The sequence below is a fragment of the Lutra lutra genome, chromosome 14 (genome assembly GCF_902655055.1).
Source record: "Lutra lutra chromosome 14, mLutLut1.2, whole genome shotgun sequence".
Classification (NCBI taxonomy): domain Eukaryota; kingdom Metazoa; phylum Chordata; class Mammalia; order Carnivora; family Mustelidae; genus Lutra; species Lutra lutra.
In genome coordinates, this window is record NC_062291.1 from 13,779,573 (window position 1) to 13,801,631 (window position 22,059).

General features: G+C 36.5%; 1 protein-coding gene across 4 annotated transcripts in view; it reads right to left on the reverse strand.

Annotated features, from left to right (window-relative positions):
- The window catches only part of PTEN (phosphatase and tensin homolog), a 124,821-nt gene that overhangs the window by 12,544 nt on the left and 90,218 nt on the right, over positions 1-22,059 (reverse strand). For all 4 annotated transcript variants that reach the window (XM_047701730.1, XM_047701731.1, XM_047701728.1 and 1 more), the window contains 3 exons: positions 18,682-18,725; positions 16,392-16,630; positions 1,931-2,072 (listed from right to left, as the gene is read on the reverse strand). In XM_047701730.1, the coding sequence (XP_047557686.1) occupies positions 1,931-2,072; positions 16,392-16,630; positions 18,682-18,725 (425 nt within the window). The remainder of the gene's footprint in view (positions 1-1,930; positions 2,073-16,391; positions 16,631-18,681; positions 18,726-22,059) is intronic.

Here is a 22,059-nt window from a genome sequence, read left to right on the forward strand (position 1 = left end):
TGTTTACTTTTAATACAGCTTCATTACATAGTATGAAACCAGAGGGCATAAATGGAGAAAATTAGTAAAGATGAAAAGTTTTCAGCAGTCAGTAATTTGAAAGTTTAAATGTAATAGTGAAAAAAGACAAGAACAAAACAAAAATCCACCAGAACATTGCAGGCAGAGCAGAACTGTCAGGTTTTTGCTAGAAAAGCCAATGAAAAAAATTACACTAGATAGGTGGATTACTGAACTGAACGTTCTCTTTCATTTCTTCTCTCCCTAATATGTTATACCCTCCTTTTGGCCCTTACACCTGGTATTTGTCCTATAGGAAGAGCAGGAATGTCTTCTTCCTTCTTCCTTCTCTTCTATGGACGTGTTAAGCTCCTGTGTCAGTTGCCTCTGACAGTCCAATGCCTTGCATTTAGAACTTTTTTATCACAGACTCTATTACTTGTGTTGACGCAGAGTTGACACTCAACGTGCCATTAGTTTCAGGTGTGCAACACAGTTGATTCCACAGGTTTACACACCGTGCTGCGCTCCCCACCAGCGGAGCCACCGCCTGTCTCCACAGAGCACTGCCACGGTGCTTGGCCTTTGCTGTACAGAGATGACGACAGCCATCAGTGAGGTCTCCCGTTGTGCTTTGCTAAGGCAATCAAACCAGTGAGCCTATATCACACTCTATTAATAAATCTATGGCCTATGATAAAGGTGTCCAGCTCTAAGAATACAGGAAAGATATGATGAAGGTGATAACACCTAACTGAGAAAGACAAACACTACCAAGAAATTAATTTCCTCAGTACAGGTTAATTTAGAGATAGAAATTTTTTAATTACATAAATATTTTCAAGAAGCAAAACTTAAAACTAAAAACAAAAACCACTAACAAATTACAAAACCTCACTGAAATATTATTAGGGGTATTCAAAGAAATACTGTAGTAGTCTCTTATCTACAAACTACAAAAGTGCTCTCTAAATAAATGAAACATATTTCTTAAACATGAAAACATGACTGATCACTGCCAAGGCAGTTACAGAAAAAAAGCATCAACAGTCTGATCTTTTACTGGGCTGGATAATACTTCCACCCACGCATTCTCTTTTGACTAACTGCTTGGGTCTGGTTATTCAGTATTAAGGCTCCTATCAGTCTAACTAAGAACTCCAGCCAAAACTAGCAGAGGAGCAGACCAGGATCAGGATGACTGAGGGAGGCTCACAGAGGCTAGAGTAAGAGAAATCAATGGGAGGCAGACATCACCGACATGAACTCTGTTTAGTACATACCTAGAAATTTTCAGATTTTGAAATGTCTTCATTTTATTGACAAGCAAACATAAAGACAGGTAGAGTGTGCCTGAGGTTATACAATCTAGCAATGACAGAGCTAACAAAACTGTCACTGGATCTTGGATCTAAACCCAGGTTGTCTCTAATGCTCCACACACTCTGACTCAACCCTATTCACTCAACATATTTCAGCAGGTCACCACGTCTTATAATTTTTTCCTTTCCTTTCTATTGTCCCTGTCACCATTATTACCAATATTCAGTCTTCCTAAGATAGGAAGGAACTGGTCCCTGCCCCCACACAGGGAACTAATGAATCCCACTGCTACTCGGATGCTGGATCTCTACTGGGATAGGTTTTTTAGTCATCTGGTCACAGTTTAAGCTGCATTTGGTAGATGCAGCAAAGAATGTTTCTTTCATAAATACACTTTGGCATCTAAGACATTAAAACCCATTGCTGGCCTCCTTAGCCCAAAGAGCTGAACAATGGAGCTACTTACTTAGTTTGGATGCTTCAGAAATATATACCCCTATGTACATTTTAAGTGTGGTAAATTTCTTTCTAGATTTCTATGTAAACGTCTAGATATGTCCAGAAAAGTGTTCCAGTACATGGAGGGATGAGAATTTAGAGCACTTACTGCAAGTTCCGCCACTGAACATTGGAATAGTTTCAAACATCATCTTGTGAAACAACAGTGCCACTGGTCTATAATCCAGATGATTCTTTAACAGGTAGCTATAATAATACACATAGCGCCTCTGACTGGGAATAGTTACTCCCTGGTGGACAGAAAAAAAAAAGAAAAGAAAAAGAAAAGCCAAATTCAAAAGAAAAATTCCATTACAGTTATTTTACTAAATTGTTACGGTAACTGGGTTGTACCCACTGAAGACCATATATACATTAGATATTTGACCTTAAATGATTAATATTTAAATCTAGTTCAACAAGAGTAAATCAGAGCAACATCAGTACAAAGGAAATGTCAGAATAACTTTTCTCCCTTAGAATTATCATAATCCCCTCATTTATTCAATGGTCACCACAATGCTCCAACCCATGAACCCAATAAGATAAGGCCTCTGCAGTTCCAAAATACGTGTCAAAGGCACCTGCACTACAGCTGTGCTCCCAATACATAGGAAATTTATGGACTTTTATTGAACACACAACTCCTCAAAAGCTTGGTTACTTATTTTTTTAGGCAAAAGCATATCAGAATCAGAACACATAAAGGCATACTGCCTTTAAGAGACAGAAATAGCAGCAGCAAAAAATGATGCCCTGAGACCCCCAATAAGAACAGGAATATGTGGCTGGGATAAATGTATGCAAGAATTCTCTAACAGAGGGACTTAGGAGATGTCCCCGAGCCACATACATCTCTCTGTAGAAGAAACCATGGATATACATAATGTTTGAGAAAATTTAAGTATTACAAATGCTAAATATATATAATTCATGTTCTATTTTTTTAAAAAGTTACCTAAAGAAAAAAATCTAGTGTGTGCAGCCATGCAATTCATTAATGCTGCTGAATAAATGAGGGCTGAGGTCTCCTTTCCTAGGACGTATGTAACTTCAGGAAAATTCAGGCATTTAACTTAGAAACAGAAGGCAAATAGTAACAGGAAGACGTCTGACAGTTACAAGTGACTTGCAGAACACTTAAAAGTATATTCAAGAGAAGAAAGAATTTGTAATATTTTTAGGTTATTATTGGCATCCGAATCTCCCCATTTGTTAAACACTCGGGACATAAATGCTTTTCTTCCCTCTGAATAAAGTATAAAATATGTTAATATGAATTTAAAGACAAATACACAGAATGGCAGGTAAACAGGTATTCACTCTAGTATTTTCAGGTTTGTTTCAAAAAATTAGCATGATTTCATTACAATTAAAAAATATACAGAATGTCAAAAAAATGGATAAAAGCCATTTCAAAGAAGGACAAATGACTTAAGATTCTGGCTATAGTGCAAAGACCAGAATTTAAAAGCTAATGGTCAAAACATCAACTCTGATTGGTTTCCTCAGGAAAATGAAGACAATTAATACCTCCCCTGTCTTCATGGGATTCTTATGAGGAGTAAACACTACGTGTAGTTACACAAAAGCATGCTAAACCTACAAATGTTACACAAATCCTAATTAGCAGTTTTAGAAATCCTATCTACATTTGAAGTATAATTTTGGAAGAACTGGAATTTTGGTTTTCTGTATTTTCTTAAACAGTAGTAAAATACTATTACTGTGAAAAGCTCCTGTAAAAAACTAATGTTAAAAAATCATTACTAAAAAGTGTTTAAACTTACAATGGTTTACTGTATTACATTACTTAAATGCTACTTCAGTAAACAACTTATCATTCGTACTTATCAAGATAAGACACAGAATTGCAAAGCAAAGTGGGGGGAATATAGCAGATGGACGATGGCTGGGCAGGAAGGAATCTTTTTTGAACCATGTGAATTTATGATTTAGTCTAAAAACTAAATAAAATTAAATTCAAAAAATCAAATCAATGGGAGTGTAGAAGAAGACCAAGCTGTCAAGTTATTTGTTGGGATTCAATGCAATGATAGATGATTTCTTCCTCTTTAGCTTCTTGGTATAAGTTTGTATGAATAATTAAAAGGTTTTCAAAGATTTAATTTTCTTCAAGTAGCAAGTGATTAGCAGCACATGTACAATGCAGCTTTTTATATATAGAGTTAACGCTTACCAAAAGGGCAAGGCAAATGTATAGAGGAAGAACGTATGAATCTACTAGATGTCAAGAATGGACGAATATTTTGTGTGTAAATATGAGCTAAACAAAATTACTGACACAATTCAAAGAAAAACATAGAAAGGCACAATTTAACTTAATTAATTCTTTTACTATCAAATTATTCATCATTCAGCTTCTGTAGCTTAACTTTGCAATTCCTACCTAGCAGCACGCTCAAATTCAATGCAGTCAGATTAGCAGAAATAATGGAGTTGAAAGGGTCAAATATGTAAAACCATGGGCATTAGTGTGTCCTTCTGTCTAGTCACATCTCTCATGGCCACAATGCACACTTACTCAAATTTAATTAATGGTACAATGAACCATACTGTAATGTAGATTTTGAAATAAAATGAATACAACTTCCATAATAAATTGACAATGAAATTTATAACACTTCAAATATATTATTTCCTGAATGCATATGCTGAAAACAATGGTTTACGTGCATGTTTTACCTATAGCATTTTGACTATAAAGACAAATCTCTTTTAAAATCTAAGAAATGAACATTTTAATGATCTTCAAAAATTTATTTTACATATATGAAAAGAGGGCTGAACTTCGAAGCTCTTGGAGATTAAAAAATAACTGTGTTTTTAATATTTCCATTTTCATTTAAATTAACCAAGAACGTTTAAGTTAACTGGTCTGTAACTATATCCCCAAAGTATCCACCCTCTACCACCAATGATTCTTCTTTTCTACTCTAAATGTGAAGAAAATTACTTGTATTCTTGACCTTTATTTCCCAAAGGTAACTTTTAAACATTCTAATCTCAGCTAAACTTGGCATTCTTCAGGGTTGCCTTTACACCACATTCCTGGCCATCATCGCAGAAGACCACCATTGCTTCTTCGATTCCCTGATGTTCACAGAACTAGAGGAGTGCCTGCAAAGATGTGTCATGTTCCTCCCAAGGTCTACTGCCTTTACTCAGTCTCACCTACGACTATGAATCTCTATCATTCCATACGTCATTCTTCTGAAACACACTTATTAAACTGAGTGATGATTTCAGCACTCTGTTCAACCCACCTTTCTATCCTGTCCTAGACATCACCCTCAATGAATGTAACTCCTACTTTACTGGGAACCCTGGGGTCACCCAGTGTGGCACTCTCAGAATTCTCTTGTCCCATCTTAAAATTTTCTCATATTCTCTGATATTTTATAAAACTGACTGCATGTTTACCTAGGTTCCATTTTGGTAAGTGCTCTATTTATTATTCCCTCTCTAGCATTTGTCTTTGTTTCACCTGTCTCCTCCTAATAAACAGCTCGGGTAATCCTTGTCCTTTATCCAAAGAAATTCACGGGCTAAAAATGCACACTCTCCCCAAATCTATTATCTTTCTCAAGTTGTCACCCTTCTTCTCTATATAAACTCTCAAAGGTAAGCCTCTGCTCCTTACTCCATAGGAAACTGTTTTCATAAGGCTGATTTCTGAATGGTCAGTAGTTCTTAAGTGTCACTAACAGTCATTTCCTATTATTTTCTTAGTCCCATCCTATATCATTTTTCATTGCCATTTTGAAAATTCTCTGCCTCTATCCTAGAACACACTCTTGAAAGTTTTCTCCTAACCTTACTGGGTAAGAGAAAACTAGCTTACCTCTTTCCCTGAAAGTAAGCCTACCTCGAAAACCTGATCTAAGCGAGCCCCTCTTTGTCAATCCTCTCTGTCTCAGTAGTTTAATTATCAATCTTACACATTAACTCCAAAACCTGTGTCTCTCAATACTTTATTCCCAACTCCCAGTCCAGAACTTCTAATACTTAGCTGGGCATTTCTACCCAGAAATTTCAGAAGCACTTTAAACACAACATATCCAAAAACTGAAGGTTTCCTATTTTTGCAGGACCAACCTCTGTTATTTATATTAATGATATTTACTATTTTCCCCAGCACTCAAAGCTCAAAACCTCTTCTAATACCACCACTGCTACTGTTTATTGAACTGTTACAGTGTTCTTTGCATTGTTCTAAGTACTTTCATAAGTATAATTTAGTACTCATTAAGTGGGTATTATCAGTAACACCATCTTATAGACGAGGTAAGGTACCATCTCTTCTAAGTAATGGAACTAAGTTTCACCCTAGTACTCCAACTCCAGAGTTTATAGTCAATTGCTGATGCTGCCATCTTCTTCCTGCCAGAGTAAAGGAAACAATCTGAGAGGTAGTAGTGATCTACACAGGGCTATAAAAGAGGAATAAGGAAATCCCAGAACTATAGCAAAGGCCCAGGCCACAGAGTAAAGGCAAAGATTGATCAGCAGACCAACTACCCAGCATCTACACACAGTACATACAGAGAGACACAGACACACAGACACACACACACACTGTCCACACAACATGGAAAGCACACCAGTGGTTCAGTTCCTTTAGGATACTCTTAGTAGACTTCTACACATCTATTCAGAGTCAAAATCCAGACTTTGTGACATACCTCTCAAAATACCAGTTCTAGCTTTCTGTGGCCATTCTAGTTCAATCACCTCCTGCAATTTTGCAATAGTTAAATGAATACCAGCCTCTGATTGATCTATTCTCCAATCTATTTTTACACCTACTCTTTGATTAACTTCATGAAAGTGTCAGATGAATCACACTAACAATTTAAAATGCTAAATGGTTTCCCAGTGACTATCCAAATAAGAAAACTTATCACAGACTATATAAATCCATTAACAACAGAAAAATACAGCCCATCCTCTTTTCCACTCTTACCTCACACAACTCCCCTGAATGTGCTTTTATTTTTGGTCAAACCAAAGTACTTAATTTCTCCCATGCTATACTTGCTGCTTTTTGAAGTATGCTATCTTTACCAGATTAAGGACATTAATCTGCAAGCAGTCATCTGGGAAGTTTTACGTATCTTCTAACACCTAGACCAACTCAGATAACAGAATTATTATTTCCAGGTTTGACAGCACCACCGGAAATAGAATTCAGATTAGGTACATGTTGAGGGCTTCTACACATTTTCATTCTTGGGTGGTCTGTTCAAATTTTGGATTTCACCTTGAAGCAATGATGTTCATTGAAAATTGCTTATTTCCCACTGAAATATTCAAATTCATTAGCGGGGACCTAAATATAATTTTTTGGTCCCTCCACAGTGTAGTTCTATCACCTTTTTCAAACTTAATGTATAATGTGTTTCCCCTTTCTTTTTCCTCAAAAAGAACTTTAAAAGAGATGTATTGGTTTTATTGGCAATTTCATACAGTGTTTGAAATGATTAGTTCAAAAGGTTTACTGTCTGCTAATTCACAACTTATATTTTCATCTTTATTAATCCCTCTCTCCTATTGGTTATTATCTTAGTAATCTCTAAAATACATTTGTATTTCCTCATTGATCCCAAATTATTTAAGTAACTAGTTTTAAATTTCCAAATAGTTGATTTGACTTGATTAAACTTTTTTAAAAAATCTCTAGCTGGAGGTGCCTATGTGGCTCAGTCAGTCAGTTAAGCATCCAACTCTTGGTTTTGACTCAGGTCTTATCTCAGGGTCATGAGATCGAGCCCCACATAGCGCTCCAGGCTCAGTGCAGAGTCTGCTTGAGATTCCTTCTGCTCCTCTCCCTCTTGCACACTCTCTCTCCCACACACAAATAAATAAAATCTTTAAAAACAGGGAAAAAACCCCAAAATTATACATTTAAGAAAATCTCTAGCTGTACTGAATTATAATCAAGGAATGGGGTTTATATATTTCTACCTGGAGATGAGATTTTCTTTGTAGGTGGACTAATGAATTATCAATCTTGGTAACTATTGTGTGGATGACAAAAAAAGAAAAAAGATCTTATGGGCCATTTTTTATTCTACTATTCAATCCATCTACATATCTTCTTATTTTGTACCTTCTTGATCTTCAAGTATATTAAAGATTCCTATTATTGTTGTTTTGCCATCAGTTTTTTCATTTCTTTCAGCTTTTCTTACTGTATTTGATGTTACGTTTAGCATGTAAGAGTTCATACCTGCTAACTCTTCATTGTGGAGTGCACCCTGTGTTAATATAAAATGACATTCCTGATCTAGTTTTACACATTCTGTTGTAAATGCGCTCTGATAATGATATCCTGTCATCTGCTCTTGAAATTTACATTTGCCCGATGTATCTTTAATGAACCCCTTATTTTTCTAACCTGAGCAGTTTTATGTAAGTCTCTTGTATATAATTAATCTCTTAAAGAACAGAAACTTAGAAGTCGAGATTAAACACATCTTTCAAACCTAGGATATTATCATGGTACTTCCAGGCCAGAATCCCACCGGGATACCACAATACAAGCTACGTAATGTTTTGCTCATATTCTGTATATAAGTACCTTCAGATCATCTTCTCTAAGATGAAGTCACAATCTAGATTCCTCAGTCAAAAAAGTAATTTTCTACTTCAGTAAACTTTCCACTGGCACTTTTAAACTCAGAAATAATGTCATGTTTTAAAATAACAGTGTTTTCTTGAAGCTTGAAAACTTATGTTTCAGAATCCTCACAAGGTTGTTACAGGAAAGCAACTCAACAAAGGAAGGAATATAGCTCTTTAGGAATGGTTACTATTGCGATGACGGCATATGGCAGGAGTTTTGTTACGAAGCTAAGTGCTGGGCATTGTATAAATGACCCTAATACCACCACACTTTGTAAGACAAACACTGTCACCTCTATTTCAAGGGTGAGAAAACAGTCCTGGGGCAAATGATTATCCTGTTCAAAACTTGGACCTGAACCTAAATGTGACTCTGATCCTAGAACTTCATCTTCTGATGTTCTGAGTTTTACTAAGAGCACACAAATGAACAAGGTGATATGAAAGAAGTCGTGACCTGTTTGAGCACTATTTTTCCCAACTATGAAAAGCCTCCACAAAGTTTACAGTATCACAGAGCTCCAGCTCCATGGAACTACTTGTGAGTAACGTATCAACAGTAGTGCTGCACGAATCACAGATCTCTCTGAAAATACGAAGCAGACAAGGGGCACAGGTCTCTCTGTACAGCATCCCTTCCCCTTTGGAAAAGCTATCACTCCCCCTGCAGTTTGATGGAGGTGGGATGGGATCTATTCTTCAGCATCAGATACATGTCCCAAGCCTCTGGCCAGAATGTTCAGTTGAGGGATGGGTACATGCCCTAATCCAAGTAAATCAGAACCTAATCTAGGAATATTCACTCAAACTGTAGCTCTCTTCCTCCTGTAGTTGCTAAAGTAGCCAGGATGTAACACCAGAGTCGCCAGGAGTCATACCTTGCTATTATTTGCAAGGAGACTGCCTGAAAAGAAAGCACATACAGCGCAAAGGAGAGAGTTGAGAGAAAGATTACCAACACCTATTAAGCATCTAAGTCCAAGCCAGAGCTTTTAAGGTTATATAAGCCAATATAAAGGTCTCCTTGGGTTTACACTCTTTGAGTTGGGCTTCTGTGAGTAGATATTGAGAGAATTCTAATATATTATAATATAGCTACTTCTTTTTTTCTTTTTAAGTTTCTATTTCTACTTTGGGGATCAAAATAATACAGAAGTATAATTTGGACAGAAGAACACAGTACTGTAGAAAGAATACTAGATTTGAGGTTAGGAGACAGTTTTAAATAACATTACACAGACAGATGAAATGACCTAGGAGAGACTGATCTTTACAGATTTATTTGATCATTTATATTAGAACAGGTCTTAACTAAATCATTGCTAAAATCCTTCAAGGTATAAAAACCTTATAATTTTATGAATGTATAGATTGTATGGCAGGCTTAAATACCATGTATTAGTGGAACACAGTTTAGCCCAAAAGAATTAATATGTTAGAAAAAATAAGAATGTTGTATTAGGAGTTCTTTTTGTTTTGTTTTTACTAAGAATGAGAACAATGAGAGTTTAAGTGAAGGGAAAAATTAGAAAAATTTTTTATGTTATCATATGGAGAAATTTAGTAGCTAGAAAAAAGTAAGCTGACTATACGATCAGGACATAAAAATTCATTCCTCAGAGAAACCAGAAAACTTCCTCTTCATGGGATCACTTAGAATAAAGTTAATACGTATTATTTCTAGGAAGTTTAAGTCTCCATTACAGATAAGCTAATGAACTCATGTACAGAGATCATAATATATATGAATTTTGTCTCTAATAATTGCTTTGAAAGCAAAACAAAAAAAGAAATCAAAAGCTCAAATATTTTTTCCTAAAAGATTAATCAAAGAAAATAAAGATTAATGCGTACTTTACCTGCCACCATTCTAGAAGGGGGAAAGCAACGGAAAGAGAAGAGTAGCAGAAATTCTGGATGGGTTTGTCATGTAACTAAAGTTTGCCTCTGAATTCAGAAATTTGGGGAATCTTTCCAAAATATATACTTACCAGTATTAGTAGGATGCTTTAACACTTATTCATAGTTTACAATAAATGCTGTGAGTTAATTCTCATTCCGATACATAAGTGTTAAGTGCAGACAGTGTGAAGCACAGGACTAGACAGGCACCTGCCCTGGGTTAACCTGCACCAGGCTCTCCTGTGGGGCAGAACAGGGAGCTGCTGACAGCCTGTTTCACTCATGAAGAAAAAGGACCAAATCTGCAAAGGAATTACTCTTAGGGAAGTGTAACACAGGTTTCTTCTCAATTATTGAATGAAAGAAGGACTCTTCTTTCCATCAAGCAGTTATCCTGCTCTGGGAAATACGTTTCTTTAGAGGAGGTTATCAGTTGTACTTTGAATTTTCAGCAACACTCAAAGCCTCAAGCACTATTTGGGCATCACTAACACAAAGGCACACTGTAGGGTCAGCGGGCACCCACCGCTCTGCCTTTTAATTTGCACCGAGTCCACTGAGGGAAGCTGAGGGAATGACAACACTGCACCAGATTAGTTTGAGGAGAGTCCCTGCCAAGTCCACAAATTCTTCACTAAAACATGCCAACTGGGTCTTCTTTCTCCATAACAAATAGGGGTTGGGTAGGGGGAGAGAGAGGGAGAAAAGGGAGAAGGGGGAAGAAGGAGGGAAGAGGAGAAGAAACAATATCCTCCCATAAAAATGTCACCAGAACACAACTTTCTTAATGCTTCCCTACAACTGAAATTAAGGATACAGGCAAAGTCACATTAAACAGTTTTAATAAAATTAATGTTATATAAGCTGGAAAACGGACAAAATATATGTATCTCCTATAATAATGGTTCACAGTTACAAAAATACAAATCTATACATTCAACCTAAAAGGAAATACTGGCAAGAAGATAAATTTTTAGTAGGTGTTTCAAGAATAAAACTACTCTGGATAATCAATTATATTTACTATAAGATACTTACTTCCCTGGAAGAATTCCACAGTTGAATGACAACAGCTTTACCATGTTCGGCTTAGCTCATTTCTCATGATGAAACTGTACATATTAAAGGCTAAAAACAGATTATTTCACTAGCACCCTAACCATTAGGTAAACGTCTGATATGTCTGCAAATTGTTAGACAATTAAATTTCAAAGATTTAAAGGAAGCCTTCAGCATTATATTTATAAGACTAACAACTTCAAGCTGCCTTTATCTGTACTTAGGTCAGGGGCCACCAAATTCCAAAGCATCAGTAAAAAAGGGTATAAACTGAGGAGCCTTGTCAAAGTAGGCCCATTTTGGGACAGCTTGTCCCCTCAGAGATTAATTCTGAACAGCCTCAAAATTCTTTTGCAGTTCCAGGATTCAACAACGTTCAGGGTACTCAAATTTTACTCTAAATGCTATCATTAACTGTTTGAATCATCTTAATCAAAGCACTTCACCTTTCTGGGCCTCCGTTTTATCATATTTAAAGTAAGAAAAATTCCTGCAAAAAAAGGCTCATAATCTTATGCCCATAATCTTTATCTCTTTAATCTAGTTTTCTAACACTGTTTCAACATAAAGTGCAAATGGAACCGTGCAAATGGAACAGAGCTTCATCAACAGCATCTGCTCATAAATTTCTTTTTGCCTTTTTAAATATATACAGAAGTAAAGGTAGGAGCACATTTAGGATACTGCTTTAGACCACAGCTATGACTAATTCATCCAAAAATGGTCTGGGTATATTGATTAATCATGAACTAAGCAGGACAGATCTCAATGATTTATTTTGACTCCAAGATGCTAAAAGTGATCAATTTTGGCTAAATTACTTAACTCTGAATCTCGATATAATGTAATAGCTAAGCATAACAATTTTACTGAGGATACCCTTAACAGTACACACAGAACTCCATTCTCTGTTAGCCTGTTACCTTCCAACTGGGGGAGATTCAAACCCGTAAGAGAAGAGAGCTGTGTGTGCCTGGAGCATTTCTGCTGATAATGGAGGGATGTTCACATTCTACAGTATACTGTATTTTATTTTCACAAACACTTCTCTTGCTATCTTTTCACTCTGACCCCTATTTCACAACACTATCCCTTGGGCCTTGCCAGTTTACTAAGTCTCTCTTCATCTTTACAGAGCAAGAGAACTGACAATATTTTCAGATTGTAAGGAATACAGTATTTTCCCAATGATAAATTAAAACATGTCTTCACTTTTTCATTGTGAAGACTTCTCCTGGATCTAACTTAAACTGTTTAAGCATCCTTGGGTTTTACTTGTATCCCTGAATATGATGTGAAAGACCATCCCAAGTGCTTCTTACATGGCTGGTTCTCATGATCATAAGCATTTAGCCAACTCTCACACAGGGTAGGTATGTGTGTGGGTGAGTGTGCGGAAGAGGGGGAAAGAGCACATGTAAGAGCGCAGCTTGGTTAGAAAAGGTTAGACTACTACAAGAACCTTTAATTACCCTCCAACTCAAAATCCCGAGCAAAGCACTCTACAAGTCTGCTGGTTGTAATGCCAAACAAACAAAAAAGTTGCAGTTCGATGCAGTGAAGACAAATACTTTAAAAATGGTCAAACGTGTTTGTAGCTTGCAAAAGAAAAGTTAAAACTGTTGCAGTATCTCTAGCAAACAAATTTGTCCACTCCCAGAAAAACTGACCTCTTTTTCTAAGACTATGAAGCAGGTCATAAGAGGACTGGAAATACCACTTCCCTTCAGTATATGACGACGACTTCTCGGGTTAGCCAGCTACTGGTTTTCATTAAGTACACACATGGTAACACAATCAAAGAATAATGCTTATTTTGGAGTCCTCTTTGGAAACTTCGGGGGAACATTAACATTTTCAAAATGCCCCCCAAAAACCTTCCCCTCAAGAAATCTCAGCATTATCTAGGCAGATAGTACGCCTTAACACCTGGCAAAACATCTGGCTTTGTTGCTTGGGTAAAGACAGCGCTCTCCACATCACTGTGACACTCACTGCTGTGTTCATCACTGTGCACGGGGTAAAAGACTCTAGCTCCACCCTGGGAGAAATTCTAGCCATTGATGGGGAAGCAGCCTGCTCTAGCAGTGCCAAGCCTCGAATCACAGCCTGTACAAGAGGACGTTTCATGAAAAATCTACTGCTATGAAAATTGCCAAATTCAGGAAAGCTAAGACATTCAATCAAGGGCTTCTCAAGAGGTTTTGTCAAGAAATGGGAGCAATTATGAAATGCTTTTCTACCCATAAGTTCACTGGTTTCAGAAGGCAAAATTCTACAGCCAGGATTTTAAAATGCAGTCAACTGGATAAAATACAAACTCGTTTACACAGTTTAATTCTTTAACCTTAAAACTAGAAATGTGAAGTCATAATCCTTCCCTTCCTACACAGTGTTATGCCAGGATCTTGGCAAAAATGATCTCATTAACCAAGGCAAAGAAAGTGATGCAACATTAATTTTTCTGAAGAATCTTAGAGAATTCTTAATTTTTTGATAAAGCCTACTTTCATCTGACAAAATAATCTACATATTTCATTTGCTCTTTCATTCTTTCGTGAGATAGCATTGTAAGCACTTATTTTCACCAAAAACAAAGTCAAAATTGATTGGATATCAAAGATGACAAAGAAGTTGTCAAGTCAAAGACAATGGCATAATTTTAATGTATTATTTATAATCTAAATATTAGCAGCCCTTTCATAAAACTTCCTATTGGCAGAACCAAAGTTTAATTCTGATTAATCTGTAACCATTTAGATTTCGTCATTAACCTCAAAGAGCCACTGCTTTTTCCATATAAAAAGGGGACACTGGGGCGCCTGGGTGGCTCAGTAAGTTAAGCCTCTGCCTTCGGCTCAGGTGATGATGTCAGGGTCCTGGGATCGAGCTCCACATCAGGCTCTCTGCTCAGCGGGGAGCCTGCTTCCCCCTCTCTCTCTGCCTACTTGTGATCTGTCAAATAAATAAAATCTTAAAAATAAATAAATAAATAAAAATTAAAAGGAGACATAATTCTTATGAAGACTCCTTTTATTTTCCACATTTAAAAAATCTGTGTAATTAAAAACTATAAGCAAAATTTTATGTTCATGTATATCATGTACATTTTTAGTGAGAGACTATAGCTTTCATCATATTTTTAGAACATATGTCACATAAATCCTTTAAGAGCCATGAGCTTAAATCTAGTGTTCTGGCTCCATAATACACAGCTTTTCTACTTTTATTTGAAATTCTTCTGATTTGATTTCTTTCCCACAACTACATACAGTGTCTACTGCTCATCAACCCTGCTTGCTCTAAACTTCTACCACTGCTTCAGCTACTGTACTTTGATTCGACCCGTTTCTCTATCGTTTTCTTCCCATTCATTCTCTTTCCCCTGTGCTGCCCTGGACTTATTCACTTAAGTGTAGAACAATTTACCTTTATATTTTTAATCAGTAACAGCAACTGTTTCCCTCTAGATGATGAAAAAAATGAACCAAAGTAAACATCTCAGGCCTTCCGCTCGAGAATTCACTCCACTACTATCATCCCAGGACATACACAACTTATAAAGAAATGTAAGGCAATCTACTATAATGAATATTTACTAAAATCAAGCACTAACATAAGATTCCGTTTTATAAACTATCACCAATACACAACACTCTGGCATCTTTAGAAGTAATTTTTAAAAATCACAAAGATAAATAAAACAAGAAATGAGGAAGGAGAAAAGGAGCCAGAAATCAATATAATCACCAGCTAAAATAGTAGAAGTGATCATGTTTCTGTTTTGAAGTTGAATTAAAAAGAAATAAGCTTAGGGGGGCGCCTGGGTGGCTCAGTGGGTTAAGCCGCTGCCTTCGGCTCAGGTCATGATCTCAGAGTCCTGGGATCGAGCCCCACATCGGGCTCTCTGCTCAGCAGAGAGCCTGCTTCCTCCTCTCTCTCTGCCTGCCTCTTTGCCTGCTTGTGCTCTCTCTGTCACATAAATAAATAAATTCTTTAAAAAAAAAAAAAAAAAGAAAAGAAATAAGCTTAGGGGCGCCTGGATGGCTCAGTCAGTTAAACGTCCGACTCCTGACCTCAGTTCAGATCTTGATCTCAGGGTCACGAGTTCAAAGCCCATACTAAAAATTAAAGGCAGGCAGGCAGGCAGGCAGGCAGGCAGGCAAGCAACTTAAACTGGAAGAGAACCTTCCTGATTGTAAATGTTATTAAAACTAGAATAAATTTCTTCATAAAGTTGTAACGTCTCCCTCAAGAGAGTTCTTTCTCTAGGTGAGTTTCTCCCTCTATCTGGAGCGGTTTGGGTTTTTCCTTCTCAGAGACAGAGAAATGTACAAAATCTCTCTGTAAGAAACATAAACATATTTTGTCACATTTACCATCCAAAGAAATGAATCTCTTAGAAATTATTATGAAAGTTCTCCCGAGTTTATGTTCTCTCCTCAAACATACTACACAGATTAAGTTTGTCACTGATTTTCAACATCGTCTTTATTAGCCTTCTGAATAACAGAAGAACCTTTGACTAATCTTAATTATAACTATATTCATGAATATTCATATCAAAGAATAATTTTCATGTACTTATAAAAGATCACACTTCAGTAGGAAATGGCATCCAAGTTATTACCCACAGACATCTTACTCTCAAACAAGGTTCAGAAATACCAAGCTTACTTTTGTTCAACGTACTGCTTCTTTAAATACTCTGCAGGATTTTGTAAGACCAAATATGCCATACAGTTAATGGATAAGATTTACTAGCATGATATGAAAATGCCAGCATGAACAGAAAAATTGAGAGATTCAGTCATTTGCTCATACGACAGTTAAGGTAGTAACAGATTTAAATGTTTAGAATAAAGAAATAAGGGTTACCAACCATCTTTTTAAAAAACTGTTTTCTAACAAATGCTCAGATCAAGGAAGAAGAAAGAAAAAAAACATCAAATATAACTTACCTTTTTGTCTCTGGTCCTTACTTCCCCATAGAAATCTAGGGCCTCTTGTGCCTTTAAAAATTTGCCCCGATGTAATAAATATGCACAAATCATTACACCAGTTCGTCCCTTTCCAGCTTTACAGTGAATTGCTGCAACATGATTGTCATCTTCACTTAGCCATTGGTCAAGATCTTCACAAAAGGGTTTGATAAGTTCTAGCTGTGGTGGATTATGGTCTTCAAAAGGATACTGTGCAACTGTGGTAAAAGGATAACCTCAGAATTAGAAAAAAAAAAAAGTCTTTCCTGAATTGTTTATTAAAGTAGGTTAACTTTAGAAATGTTGCATATAAGCTTAATAGATGTTTAAAAGAAAAGCTGAACTCCAGAGAAAAATAATTTGCTACCTGATAATTTACCAATATTTGAATAGAAAATAGTGTCTCAATTCTTAAACCTACCCACTAGACAGAGAGGCTGAGCATTATTTTCTCCACTTAATCAAAGAGGAAACTTTGTTATGGAGAGGTAGCAGAAGTCAACATGTCAGAGGGAGAGGCAAACTCAAAATGAAATGTCACGTAGGCAGGTTTCCTGTCAGGGCTCTCAATGCGTTTTCTGACAAAAGGAGTCGTAATATTTATAATATTATATCACCACAAAACATATATTCCAGAGAAGATATAAATTACCAATCAATCAACAATGGAAAGGACTGATTTTTATATTTCATATAATAAAAATGCTAAGCATGTTATTTAAAGATGGTCTTGCAAATGTTAGTGTTGTATACTACACATGATTTTAAAGGCATTTACAAAAGAAGCTGAAAAAAAACTACTTATAAAAACGTATACAGTTGGGGCGCCTGGGTGGCTCAGTGGGTTAAGCCGCTGCCTTCGGCTCAGGTCATGATCTCAGGGTCCTGGGATCGAGCCCCGCATCGGGCTCTCTGCTCAGCAGGGAGCCTGCTTCCTCCTCTCTCTCTGCCTGCCTCTCTGCCTGCTTGTGCTCTCTCTCTGTCAAATAAATAAATAAAAAATCTTTAAAAAAAAAAAAAACGTATACAGTTGTAGTAAAGTTTATCTAAAGAAGTTTCAGATCTTTTCACTTGAGTTATAAAAACCCTAAGTTTCTCTTTGCTTAAAGTCAGAGGACTTTTGTTGTTGTGTTTTTTAAGTTGCGCAGAAACAGGAGTTCAACTATATCACTATTAAATTTTTTCTTATTGGTCCCTGCCTCAGCAGTTCCATTCTACTAAAACCCTTACAAATCCTGACTGACATCTAATGTACATAATTGTCCTCTGTGTCATCTGAATATGTGAGAAGTATGCCTTCTATCTTCAGTCACGTCATCACTAATGTGGAACCGGATTCATTGTGTCAGGTGAGTGGTCCTGGAAGACGACGATGACCATTACAGGGAGTCGCTGGGATGCTTTCACCTGGGCCTCAGCATTCCATCTTCATCTCCCCACTGGCACACAAAACAGCCAGGAAACTGTTAAACGTCTATTTAAAGCTAGATAAACGTTGACTAAAACACGCTTTGCCTAGTAAGCAGTAGCTTAAATTCACGAAAAAGGAAAAATTCTTAGTGGATCTGTACTGACTCTCACCACTAGCACTTCTGAATTCTCAAACCAGCTGTTTGAACGTCCGATCTAGATTGTCAGAAGGGATCCAAGGCAAACACATCAACATGGAGCGCATGGACTCCACCCTCTCTTTCTATCATGGTAGCATCTGCCAAGCTTCTTCACTCTCCAGGTCTCTCATGGCTCAAGGGGTTCCACAAACAAAAAGGGAAGGTTTTTGGGAGACCTCAGAAAAATTCACTACGCCTGGAGAAGAACTCATTTAAAGCAGCTCCTGCTCCCACCTGTCAGGCTCCTCTTATCCACATTTGTCATAAGTTTTTGCCCCTTTTAGGTCACGGCTCCACGGAGTTACTCAGTTGCTCTGCTTTGCTCTTCCTATAATCCCTTACTGTTAGACCAAATGCCTCCAACAGTAGATATAACCCTCTCTTCCTCTCTTCATTTTATGGTTAGTCTAGAAAATATTCCTAATTCTTACAGTTAACCCTGCATTTTAGTATTACTACTAGTACTGGCAGGTTTATATGGTAATTGTTCCCTAAAACACAAAAGCAAAATTAAATTTTTCCAAATTGTCTAAGACCATCTTTCAAATATTTACATCACTTAATAATTGAGCTTATTCACTACTGCTATGATAATAAGATGTGGTCTATTGGTTTTAAGTTATATAACATAAATACATTTCGCAGCAGTTAATACCTACCTCTGCAGTTAAATTTGGCGGTATCATAATGTCTTTCAGCACACCTAAAAGAAAAGTTTAAATGTGATCTAAAGTTATCTTTTGCACTGGCAAAAAACAAAGTATAGTAACACACATTTCCTGAACTTTTATACTGTACCAGGCATCATGCTGTTTTGTATTAACTACTTCTTTCAATCCTAACAATCCTATGAAGTAGGTAGTGTCATTATCCCCATTTTACCATTAAGAAAACTGATGTTAGGTGTTATGCACTTACGGCTTCCATTACTCGCTCACAAAACCTGTGATGCCGCTCAGGCACACACCTCCCACCCAGCTGCACGTGTACCCGGAAACTTCCTGCATGCTGAGGGAGTGTATGTTTGACTTCACCAAGTATGTACAAACACCTAATGAGTTACAGTACTGTCTTTACCCCAGAGTTGAACATACATCGTTTTTTCGAACTACTATTTAAAAAGATAAATTTTTAAAATAGTAAAATTATAAGGGCAAAGAAAAAGTTTTTTTAAAAAAGTGAATGACACTAATCTACTCAAAAACAACACTTACTAAAAAATTTTCAAGCCAGACTTTTCTAACAAAGGTCATCTTTGTCAAAAATCTTTCAGGTTACGAGTTTTAATTAAAGTCTCAGAGTAATGAATGAATAAGAAGTAAAATAAATACAGAGTAGTAAAATGTTAACTCTACATTACTTAGAGCATACTAAAATTTGTCTCTTTAATAGTAGTGACATGTCTGTCATCAAGCACTGGTTTACTCATGGTTAATAAGTGTGTTAACAAACATTAATAAGGCTCTGAAAGGGATCTCACACTTTAATTTGTGGTCAGCAAAATCATGGTAACTACAGCTACTAACCAAATGAGATTTTTTTAATTATTTAAAATAAAAACTTAGCGTTTTAAAACAAGTCAAGGTCATTGTACAATCCCTTCCTCTCCAATTCTGAAATCCCAAAAGTCTGAAACATCTAACATGTTCTGTTAAACTTATGACAGGCTCAATTGTGGCAGTATCCGATCTGAGTTTATGACACAGTGTGCACTCTTTAACTAATACACTTAAAAGTAAAGAGTGAAACACTTCATGGTAGGGACTGCTCCAGACCCCAGAGGAGTGTTATGTAATATTTATAAGTATATGCTTCCATGTTATCTTTCTACAAAGGGAAAAATTCTGAATGCTGAGACACAACTGGCCCTAAGAGTTTCAATATGTGATTGTGGACATGTATTTCACATTTAAGAAATCCTAAAGATATCTGTATGGTTCCTCTACTTTAAATGGTTTTAAATCCTAATCCACATGAAAGTTGAACTAATTATAAGCAAATCAGAATCCACTATTTTCTAAATGGTCAGACCTGAAATAAATCAACTTTCCCCCTTTTTCGCATATAATATATTGAGTTTTGCTCAAAAAAAATCATTTAGTAATACCATATGCATATTTATGTACCCTTGCTAAATAATTTCATACTCACTCCTATGCAAAACATGACAGGTAAGAGGAAGACTGACCAAGATAATAGTCACATTTTACACTATCATCAGTACAGATTAAAGAAGAGGTCTGGTAAACAGTGAAGAATCCGTAACAGAATATTTTATAAAAAATCATGTAAAGATAGGACTTAAAAGGTGAGGGACAAGGAGCAGGCTAGGAAACAAAGTTCTAAGAAGCTGGTCTCATGGCAGCATAACAGAAAAATCAACATTTTGAGTTTCACGCAGCTTTAGTCCTCTAAAATTCTCCTGCTTTTTCAGGAGCTCACACATTTGGTTTGACAAGTACTGCTTATCAAAGACTACCATGTCTACCACATGTACACAACCTTACAAAGGAGTTTCCATGCTTTTGAATTCATAGTCACACCCATATAATAATAGAAAATACAATCTCCATCTTATATATGAGAAAGCTAAGATTTAGAAGAGCCAGGACTCAAGCCCAGGACCTCTGGTTACAAAAGTCAAACTTTTTCCAACACAGCTCCATACTTCTTCCACTTACAATACAAAATAGAGAACAGCTTCAAAAACAAAAGCAATAACAAATTCTACTCAAAATCAGCCTTCCTACTAGAGCAGTATTTGGCATAAAAGACAGAACCAACAAAAAGCGACCATGAAAACATGAAAAGGTTATGAAAATCTCTACAGGTATCAATGCAGTGGATGAAGAGTATGTGAGAACATATACCGGGGCCTGTAGTGATGAAGTGATCTGGAGGAGGGGTTGCTAGAATAAGAATGATGACTCTCTTCTTTAATTAAGACCTTCTCCAATACCCGTGCATACGCGCACACACATGTGCATGTGCACACACCCAATTCCTTATAACTTTTGTGTGGTATGTTAGTTGATAAGTCCCTCAACAAACCACAACTGAAGATACATAAATGGAAAATGGGATTTGACTGACACAAGTAGTAGGTAAATCTGACCATTTACACTTCCTTAAAATTAAAATTCAACTTAAAAGATATCATTTTTTAAAATCCTCACCTTATATTGGCTTATATGAGACAAGAGAGATGAAGAAGCATTGAAAGAGTTTCTAATGAAGGGGTTGACAGAAAGTGAAGGAAGAGATAAGACTAACAGGAAAAGCTTCCAGACAAGTGAGACTTGCCAAAGCATTAGCAAAGTATACAGGTCTCTAACTCTCTTCAACATCACTATCACTAGCTTACAAAAGAAACCTTAACAGATAAAAATTAACAACAGGTAAAGGTTCATCACCAAATGATAGAGAGTTGTGTGTCAAATAGAATACACGATGAAACAGAGTAACCCTTTTAAAAACAAGTATCCAGTGAACAGTTAAGGTCCTCAAAGGCAAGAAGTGTATTATGCCTCTATCCCCATCATCCTCCCTCCTCCTCTTACCCTCACCAGCCTACAGGTATACAGAGGAACATAGAAACATGAAAAACACACATCTGCCCAAAACAAATTCACTAAGCATCATCATACCCAAATTTGATTAACGATATGAAGCTAATTTTGTCCCTTCTTAAAATAATTTATTGAACGCTTGATAATATAGAGATATAAACAGATTCAATTATTAAAAAGTCCATATTAAGGGTTGATGGGGGGAGGGGGGAAGATGGGGGGGGGGGAGAACTGTTCTTCATCCACACATTACAATTGCCATAAAAAGTTTAATATACCATTAAATACATGTACGTCTAGTGTCAATATTTTAAGTCCTTTCAGTGTATATATTTGCAAAGACATACATCACATAGAATTAATATCCCAAAAATAAAAGAAAGAAAAGAGAAACAGCTGCAGCTTGCCAGACTCACTTACCCAGAGCCAGAAATACAAATAGGGGTAGAGAAAAGGTGAGAATAAAAA